We start from the raw sequence: 10341 nt of genomic DNA, 5'->3' as shown, positions 1-10341 counted from the left end.
GCAAGAAAAGCCTCAATACACAACCTAATCTTTTACCTTAAAGACCTATAAAAGGAACAGCAAATAAAGCCTAAAGCCAGCAGCAGAAGAAAGGAAATGAAGATTAGAGGAGAAATAAATGATATAGAAACAAACAAACAAACAAAAACAGTAGAACAGATCAAGAGAACTAAGAGCTGGTTCTTTGAAAGAATTAACAAAATTGATAAACCCCTAACCAGATTTACCAAAAGAAAAGAGAAAGGATGCAAATAAATAAAATCATGAATGAAAGAGGAGAGAGCACAACCAACACCACAGAAATACAAACAATTGTAAGAGAATATTATGAAAAATTATATGCCAACAAATTGGGCAATCTGGAAGAAATGGGCAAATTCCTAGAAACATACAAACTACCAAAACTGAAACAGGAAGAAATAGAAATTTTGAACAGACCCATAAACAGCAAAGAAATTGAAACAGTAATCAAAAATCCTCCCCCTGACCCAAAAAAAAAAAATCTCCCAACAAACAAAAGTCTAGGGCCAGATGACTTCCCAGGGGAACTCTACCAGAATTAAAGAAGAGTTAATAGCTATACCTCTCAAACTTTTCTAAAAAACTGAAGTGGAAGGAAAACCTTCTATGAGGCCAGCATTACCTTGATTCCGAAACCAGACAAAATCCCAAAAAAGGGAGGATTACAGACCAATATCTCTGATAAACATGGATGTAAAAATTCTCAACAAGATACTAACAAGTTGATTCCAACAGTATATTAAAAGAATTATTCACCATGATCAAGTGGGATTTACACCTGGGCTTCAGGGGTAGTTCAATGTTTACCAATCACTCAGTGTGATATACCACATTAACAAAAGAAAGGATAAGAGCCGTACAATTCTCAACAGATGCAGAAAAAGCATTTGACAAAATATAGCATCTATTCTCCACAAAAACCCTCAACAAAGTAGGGATATATGGAACATAACTCAACATCATAAAAGCCATATACAAAAGACCTGCAGCTTTTTCCCTTAATGGGGAAAAACTGAGAGCTTCTCCTCTATGTTCAGGAACAAGACAAAGATGTCCACTCTCACCATTCCTATTTAACATAGTACTGGAAGTCTTAGCCTCAGCAATCAGAAAACAAAAAGAAATAAAAGGCATCCAAATTGGCAAGGAAGAAGTCAAACTTTCACTATTTACAGCTGACATGATACTCTTTGTAGAAAACCCGAAAGACTCCATCAAAAATTTGCCAGAACTAATACATGAATTCAGCAAAGTCGCAAGATATAAAATCAATGTACAGAAATCTGTTGCATTTCCATATACCAATAATGAAGCAGCAGAAAAAGAAATCAATCCCATTTGCAATTGCACCAAAAACAATAAAATACCAAGGAATAAACCTAACCAAAGAAGTAAAAGATCTGTACTCTGAAAACTATAGAATATTTATGAAAGAAATTGAAGATGACACAAAGAAATGGGGAAAAATTCCATTCTCATGGATTGGAAGAACAAACATTGTTAAAATGTCTATAGGGATCTGAAGGGGTATGTGCACCCTGATGTTTATAGCAGCAATGTCCACAATAGCCAAACTGTGGAAAGAGCCAAGATGTCCATCGACAGATGAATGGATAAAGAAGATGTGGTGTATATATATACAATGGAATATTATGTAGCCATAAGAAGGAATGAAATCTTGCCATTTGCAATGACATGGATGGAACTGGAGGGTATTATGCTGAGTGAAATAAGTCAGTCAGAGAAAGACATGTATTATATGACCTCACTGATATGAGGAATTCTTAATCTCAGGAAATAAACTGAGGGTTGCTGGAGTGGTGGGGGGTGGGAGGGATGGGGTGGCTGGGTGATAGACATTGGGGAGGGTATGTGCTATGGTGAGCGCTGTGAATTGTGTAAGACTGTTGAATCACAAACCTGTACCTCTGAAACAAATAATACATTATATGTTAAAAAAAAAAGAAGAAGAAGAAGAAGATAGCAGGAGGGGAAGAATGAAGGGGGTGAAATTGGAGGGGGAGACGAACCATGAGAGACTATGGACTCTGAGAAACAAACTGAGGGTTCTAGAGGGGAGGGGGTGGGGGGATGGGTTAGCCTGGTGATGGGTATTAAAGAGGGCACGTTCTGCATGGAGCACTGGGTTTTATACGCAAACAATGAATCATGAAACACTACATCAAAAACTAATGATGTAATGTATGGTGATTAACATAACATAATAATAAAAAAAATGTCTATGCTACCCAAAGCAATCTACATATTTAATGCAATCCCTATCAAAATACCACCAGCATTTTTCACAGAGCTGGAACAAACAATCCTAAAATTTGTATGGAACCACAAAAGACCCCAAATAGCCAAAGCAATCCTGAAAAATAAAAGCAAAGCTGGAGGCATCATGATTCTGGACTTCAAGCTATACTACAAAGGTGTAGCCACAAAGACAGTATGAGATTGGCACAAAAGCAGACACATAGATCAATGGAACAGAATAGAAAACCCAGAAATAGACCCACAACTATATGGTCAACTAATCTTTGACAAAGCAGGAAAGAATATCCAGTGGAAAAAAGTCTCTTCAATAAATGGTATTGGGAAAACCGGACAGCGACATTCAGAAGAATGAAACCGGACCACTTTCTTACACCATACACAAAAACAAATTCAAAATGAAAGATGAAAGACCTAAATGTGATACAGGAATCCATCAAAATCCTAGAGGAGAACACAGTCAGCAAACTTTTTGACCTTGGCCACAGCAACTTCTTACTAAACCTGTTGCCGGAGGCAAGGGAAACAAAAGCAAAAATGAACTCTTGGAACTTCATCAAGATAAAAAGCTTCTGCACGGAGGGGAAGAATGAAGGGGGGGAAATCGGAGGGGGAGAAGAACCATGAGAGACGATGGACTCTGAAAAACAAACTGAGGGTTCTAGAGGGGAGGGGGTTGGGAGGATGGGTTAGCCTGGTGATGGGTATTGAGGAGGGCACGTTCTGCATGGAGCACTGGGTGTTATGCACAAACAATGAATCATGGAACACTATATCTAAAACTAATGATGTAATGTATGGGGATTAACATAACAATAAAAAATTAAAAAAAAAAAGCTTCTGCACAACAAAATGTAGCAATCAACAAAACTAAAATGGAATGCAAGAAGATATTTCAAATGACATATCTAATAAAGGTTAGTATCCAAAATCTACAAAGAACTTACCAAACTCAACACCCAAAAAACAAATAACCCAGTTAAGAAATGGGCAGAAGACATGAATAGACATTTTTCCAAAGAAGACATCCAGATGGCTAATGGACACATGAAAAGATGCTCAACATCACCCATCATCAGGGAAATACAAGTCAAACAAACTCAGGGTTGCTGGTGGGGAGGTGGGTGGGGGGATGGGGTAATTGGGTAATGGGCATTAAGGAGGGCACTTGATGTAATGAGCATTGGGTGTTCTATGCAACTGATAAATCACTAAATTCTACCCCTAACACTAATAATACACTATATGTTAACTAAATTGAATTTAAATAAAAAATTTTAAAAAAACATAATGAGGGGCACCTGGGTGGCTCTGTCAGTTAAGCATTCAACTCTTAGTTTCACTTCAGGTTGTGATCTCATGAGTCGTGAGATTGAGCCCTGCATTGGGCTCCACACTCAGTGGAGCATCTGTTTGAGGATTCTGCCCCTCTGCCCCTCCCCCCACAAAATAAATAAATAAATCTTAAAAAAAAAAAACAAAAAAACATGATGAAATACCCCCTCACACCTGAATGGTGAAAATTAACAACACAGGAAACAACAGATGTTTGTGAGGATGCAGAGAAAGGGGAACCCTCTTACACTGTCAGTGGGAATGCAAACTGGTGCAGCCACCCTGGAAAACAGTATGGAGGTCCCTCAAAAAGTTAAAAATAGAACTACCCTATGACCCAGCAATTATATTACTAGGTATTTATCCAAAGGATACAAAAATACAGGGGTAGACATACCCTGATATTTATAGCAGCATTATCAACAATACCAAACTATGGAAAGAGCTCAACTGTTCATCGACTGATGCATGGATTAAGATGTGGTATATATATATACAATGAAATATTACTCAGCCATCAAGAAGAACGAAATCTTGCCATTTGCAATGACATGGATGGAGCTCGAGTGTATTATATTAAGCGAAATACAACAGTCAGAGAAAGACAAATACCATATGATTTCACTCATAGGTGAAATTTAGGAAACAAAACAGATGAACATATGGGAGGGGGAAAAAAAAGAGGGCAGCAAACCATAAGAGACTCTTAATGATAGAGAACAAACTGAGGGTTGATGGAGGGATTTGGGGGGAATGGGCTAAATGGGTGATGGGTATTAAGGAGGCACTTGTTATGATGACCACTGTGTGTTATATGTAAGTGATGAATCACTAAATTCTACTCCTGAAGCCAATATTACACTCTATGTTAACTAACTAGTTAAATAAAAATGTTGAAGAAGAAAAAAAACCTGTCATTATTATCAGATGTTGTATTACAGTATATAGAAAATGCCAAAGAATCTATAGATATGGATTAATCAGTAAGTTGATATACAACTTACTATGTCAGTATTACACAATATTACAAAAATCAATTGTATAGATTTTAGAAATATATCATTTACAATAGAATAAAAATAACATCAGATACTTAGAATTATGTCTAACATAAGATATACAGGACTATTATCCAGAAAACTGTAAAATACTATGGAAAGAAATTAGAGAAGACCTAAATAAATGAAGTTGTACTATGTTCATGGATTGGAAAACTATTGTTAGAAGATATGAGTTCTTTCTCCAAATGATCTATAAATTCAGTGAAATGCCAAGCAAATCCCAGCATTTTTATTTTCTCTTTGTGGAAATTGTAAGCTAATTCTAAGGTTTACAAAGAAATGCAAAGAGTTAAAGATAGCCAAAACTGTCCTGAAGAACAAAACAGGAGGACTTTAGTAGATACCAAAATAACCACTATGGAGTTATTTGTAGGCATAATTAGTATTAGTATTATATTATATTAAACCTCCATTCCTTTCCCATCAACTTTGTTATTTTTATTAAAGGCATGTATAGCATATATTTTATATTTTAATTAAAGATATATATGACTATAAATACTAAATTTTATGTATATTATAATGTATATGTATATAATACATATTATATATATTTTAAAATTTACATATTCCTATCTGGCTTTATAAATAAAAATAAGTATTTTTGACAATGATATGTTAGGGGTGGGTTTTTTTTTTCATTCATTCCATTTTGTATTTTGTGGACCTTTTCAAATTGAAATTATCATCTATCTTTCGCTCTGGAAAGCTTCATTTTTTATTTTTGGGGCCTTTTTTTTTTTCATTGAGAATTGTTTCCTCTGCATTTATTTGTTGTCTTTTATTTTGCACTTCTCTTAGTTGGATATTGGACCTCCTGGCTTGATCCTCTATGTCTCATCTTTATTGCTCATATTTTTCATCCCTTTGCCACTCTACTTTTATATTCTAACAGGTTTTCTAGACTTCTCCCTCAATGCTCCCATTGAATTTTTATTTCATCAATCATATTTTTAATTTCCCAAACTACTCTCTTGTACCCTGATCATTCATTTGCATAGTTTCCTGTTTCTGATTTGTGGATTAAACAGTTCCTCAAATCTCATTGAGCCTATTGATTAGACTTTTTAAAAAAAATCACTGAACTTGAATTATGTTCATGTTCGATTTCTCTTGGACTTTCTCTTTCAAACTGCTGTTTTTCCTAAAATGTCTAATACCTTCAAGTGTTTGTTGATTTTTAAAAGTGTGGCTAGGAAGATGAATCAGGAATTCTCTGTACATGGGTGTGGGCTTGTTATTGGCAGGCATGTCTTTAACATGAACAGGTGGAGAGCTATTATTCTGAAGGCCCTCCAAAAGCCAGTATGAAGATTGCTTTACTTTTAGGCACTAACACCTTCAGTAATTAGTTGCCTTACTTCACTTAAGGTATATTGTAACTTCTTTCTTTTCTTTTTCTTCCCTCCCTTCCTCCCTTCTTCGTTTCCCTCTCTTTCTCTCTCTTTCTTTCTTTCTCTTTTAGAAAAATGTCCTTGTTTTTTGACTGGAGGTAAATGCCTGCCTGCTGGAGCTTTGTATAAGAATGGAGATATTTACTATTTTGTTTATAGTCTTTTCACTTTTTCCCTGGTTTTCCACCCTGCTTCTTTTTTTATTTTTTTATTATGTTAGTCACCATACAGTACATCATTAGTTTTTGATGTAGTGTTCCATGATTCACTGTTTGTGTATAACACCCAGTGCTCCATTCAATACATGCCCTCTTTAATACCCATCACTGGGCTCACCCATCTCCCCACCTCCCTCCCCTCTAGAACCCTCAGTTTGTTTCTCGGAATCCATAGTCTCTCATGGTTTGTCTCCCCCTCTGATTCCCCCCCCCCTTTCATTTTTCCCTTCCTTTTCCTACCTGCTTCTTTAAAAAAAAAAAAAAAGATTTGGGGCACCTGGGTGGCTCAGATGGTTAAGCATCTGCCTTCGGCTCAGGTCATGATCCCAGGGTCCTGGGATCAAGTCCCACATTGGACTCCTGGCTCAGCGGGGAGTCTGCTTCTCCCTCTGAGACAGAGAGAGCATGAGCAGGGGGAGAGGCAAAGGGAGAGAGAGAGAGAAGCAGACTCCCTGTTGAGCAGGGAGCCTGACATGGGGCTCCATCCCAGGACCCAGAGATCATGACCTGAGGTGAAGGCAGATGCTTAACCGACTGAGCTGCCCAGGTGCCCCATTCAGCTCTGCATCTTATTTCCACTCCAGTATGTGTTCACTCTGAGTCCAGAGGTTCTATGGCTCTGCTGCTTTTGGATCCCATAGCTTCCTCAAGGCTGCTATTTCCTGTTTTGCTTCAAGCCAATGATGCTTCTGCATCTACTTTCTATGATCTTGAAATTTGTTACAATCTCTTTTCTGTTGATGAGTAACCTTCTAGTCACTTGCTCTGATAGGCTTATGCCTTTTTGTTGCTTTACTGTCATTTTTCTGAGGGTTCAGAAGATGGAGAGTTTAACATGGGGATTTACTCTGTCATCTTGAAGCCAAATCCCTTAATGTTAGAGGACTCTCTTAAATTCCATGGAAGATATTTGATTTAAGCCCACTTTTGAAAAGTAAGTAGGATTTGTATAGAAACAGAGGATTGTGACAGACCATGTAGAGGACACATTTGAGTGGCAGAGTGGAGATGGGTATGACTATGTTAGGTTTAAAGAATAATGAGTAACTCAGCCTAATGATCCCAGAGTTTCAGGGGGAGAGTCACAGGATAGAAGATGTGAAAAATAATCTGGATTGAGAGCTTTTAGTTCTATATGGAAAAGTTTGGCTCTTTTGAAAGAGTAAAAAAGCAATAAAATCAGTATTTTAGAAAGATTCATTTGGCAGGACATGAAATATGCTTTGGAGGGAAATATATTGGAGGCAGAGGGCCAGTTAAGAAATTGCAGTAATCACCCATTTGTCAAATGAGGGATGATGGCAGCAGGAATGGAAAAGTAGGAAGAGATATAGGCAGATTAGGAATAAGAACCTATAGTATTTAGTGACTGATTGAAAATGGAGGATCAGATAAGTTTGGGATCGTTTGATATGGGAGATCAGTAAGTTTTCAGGACTAGCTAATTATGGAGAACTATTGGCATTGATGTAATTGGAAAATCCATAGGCACCTATCACAGTTTTACCTCCTCTCTCCACCAAGAGTAGGTTGCTTACAGTAGAATCCTTGTTTTCCAGCCTAGGTTTTTACAGATGTTGGCGGCAGTGGTGGTAGTGTGGTGATAATGATAGAAATAGTGGTGGTGATGGTGGTAGTGGTGGAGGTAGTGGCAGGAATCATAATGATGGCGGTGGTGGTGATGGTAATGTTGAAGGTGGTGGTAGTGGTAGTAGTAATGGTGATAGTAATAAGTGTGGTGGGGGTGGGGCGAAATAGTGGAGGTTGTTATGGTGGTGATACTGGTGGTAGTGATAGAGGTGGTGTTAGTGGCAGTAGTCATGGTGATAATGGAATAGTGGTGGTGGTCATTATGGAGGGAGCTGGCGGCGGTAGGGTGGTGAAGCTACAGATTGTTTTAATGATGGAGGAAATGATAGTAGGGGGTTGTAGTGGTGGTTCTGATGGTAATTGTGGCAATGATTGTGGTGGAGACTGTGGTGGCAAGGGTGGTGCTGATAATGGTGGTGTCGGTGATGGTAGCAGCAGCTATGGTGATCATGGTGGATGGTTGTAGTGTTGAAGGGAGTCATAGTGGTGGCAGTAGGAGCAATGGTGGGATGGCAATACTGGGGGTTGTGATCGGGTGTGCTAGTGGGAGGCACATCTTACCTATGCAACTACAACTTTAAGTCTTGAGCTTACTCTCGTTCACACGTGTCATGAATTTAGGAGGCAGGAGAAGGCTTGGTTGTCCACAGAGCTATGCAACCCTGCCCTACCCTGTAGCCACAGTTGATTAGACTCAAAATGGACATCAGCCTCAGGGGAACAGTCCATAGGCTCCATTGAAATAAGAAGACTTGCAACCTCTAGAATTTAACAGACTTGGAAATTGTAGCTGTGAGATGTGGACAGTTGACCTGAAAAGACTTGTGGAGTCAGAGCCTGAGTAATCACCATGGCAATGAAATGCTGTACACAGTTAAGGTTAAGAAAAGAGTTCACACGTTCTAAGTAAGCAGAAAGAGCAATGTGCTGAGAGAGGCAGGAAATGAGAGACAGAGCAGTAGCCTCCTTCCTAGCTGGTAAGGCCCAGGCCTCGTGGGTTCCCAAAGAGACCATCCAAGTCCATTCTGATTTTAGATGGCCATGAAATTGACAGTTGTATTCTTTCCATAAACTTTCCTTTTACTGGAATTACTTTGTGTGGGCTTCTGTTTCTTGCAACCAAATAACAGAGATTAAGAGATTCGTGAAGTTAATTGCTTATTTTCCATGCTGTTTACAGACTTCTTCAAGGTCACTGGGCCCTAGATACCCCTATTACATGCTTTTGTGTTTGGGCCACCCAGCCCTCTCCCGGAAGCTTACCGGGACAGATCCTGAACCTAAGAATTACATTTGTTATCAGGTCCATTTCACACAGGGGTCCAGGCTTTAGGTAATATAATCTATTACTTAATAGTGCCCCTTAATATTTCAAAATTGGAGTTTCCTAACCCCGTGGGATATCACATCCCACTTCTCCATTGGCAGGAATGTCTCTAGATTCTGTCTCCCACACATTTTCACTATGCTCTTGTTTCCCTGGCTTGCATTCTCTTGACTTTCACCTTGAGCCTCCTTCTCTGCCTTCCCCTTCAGATCCTGAACCTGGACTCTCCATCTGACTTTGGTTTTGGCTCACTCATAAGATCCTGGCTCCAGTTTCCCTCTCCCAAGGATGAAAGCGGACAACTGACTGACATGCTATACTTTGGCGTGACCCCCACACTTCTGCCAGGTCTGTAAGAGAGGAATGGAGGGAAAGAATCTTGATCTACTGAGTACCCTGCATGTGTCCAGTATTCTATAACCTGGGAGGTCAGCATTACTGCCCTCATTTTATAGGTGATAAACCTGAAGCCCAGAGTGTTGAAAGTGACTTTCCAAGTTTATACAGTGAATGAGTGGCAGATCTAGGGTATGAACCCAAGTGTGTTTGACTTCAAAACTTACTTTTTCCTTTTAAACTGTGCCAAACTTTTGCCAAAGTTGGAATCAAACCAAGACCTGTTGAGCACCATGGCAGTGACCTTTAGGGGCTACCCAACATCCATTCTCCCTTTCTAAGTAGCAAACCCTAGTTTTATTTGGTTTGAAAATGTGTCTCCCCTCCACCCCCCACAAAGTCTTTGTAGACTTCCTGAATTGAGGTATGATGAAGGTGGAAGGGTCATATGGGGCTTCTAGAAAGACTGCTTAAAGTTGACTCGCTGGGAGGTTCTTCGTTTTACTCTTCCTTCTTCTTGCTGCTCGACACGAGTGAGCTCTGATAACGTCCACCTTGGACGTGAGGAGGTCCTGAAGACAGAATCCATATCCTAGGGTAGTGGAGCCTGGGTCCCTGAAGGCTGCAGTATCAGTTCTGGAATGCCGGCCTCTGGACTTTTATGTTTACATCTATTTTGTTTGAGCTACTTTTATATATAATAGGATTCAAGCATCTCCCGTATGTCCCATGTGAAACATCTCTCATATGTCCCATATGAGACATTATGCTGGCACTCGGAT

At 39.1% G+C, this 10341-nt stretch overlaps 1 protein-coding gene across 1 annotated transcript; it reads left to right on the top strand.

Annotated features, from left to right (window-relative positions):
- Positions 1-7912: 7912 nt before the first annotated feature.
- Positions 7913-8362, top strand: LOC116630631 (glycine-rich cell wall structural protein-like). Its single transcript, XM_032401307.1, has one exon. The coding sequence runs from the start codon at positions 7913-7915 to the stop codon at positions 8360-8362; it is 450 nt and encodes a 149-aa protein (XP_032257198.1).
- Positions 8363-10341: the final 1979 nt, after the last annotated feature.

This window comes from Phoca vitulina, unplaced genomic scaffold (assembly GCF_004348235.1).
Source record: "Phoca vitulina isolate PV1807 unplaced genomic scaffold, GSC_HSeal_1.0 scaffold4, whole genome shotgun sequence".
Lineage (NCBI taxonomy): Eukaryota > Metazoa > Chordata > Mammalia > Carnivora > Phocidae > Phoca > Phoca vitulina.
Note: the sequence above shows the minus strand (reverse complement) of the source record. Positions and strands in the feature narration are given on the sequence as shown.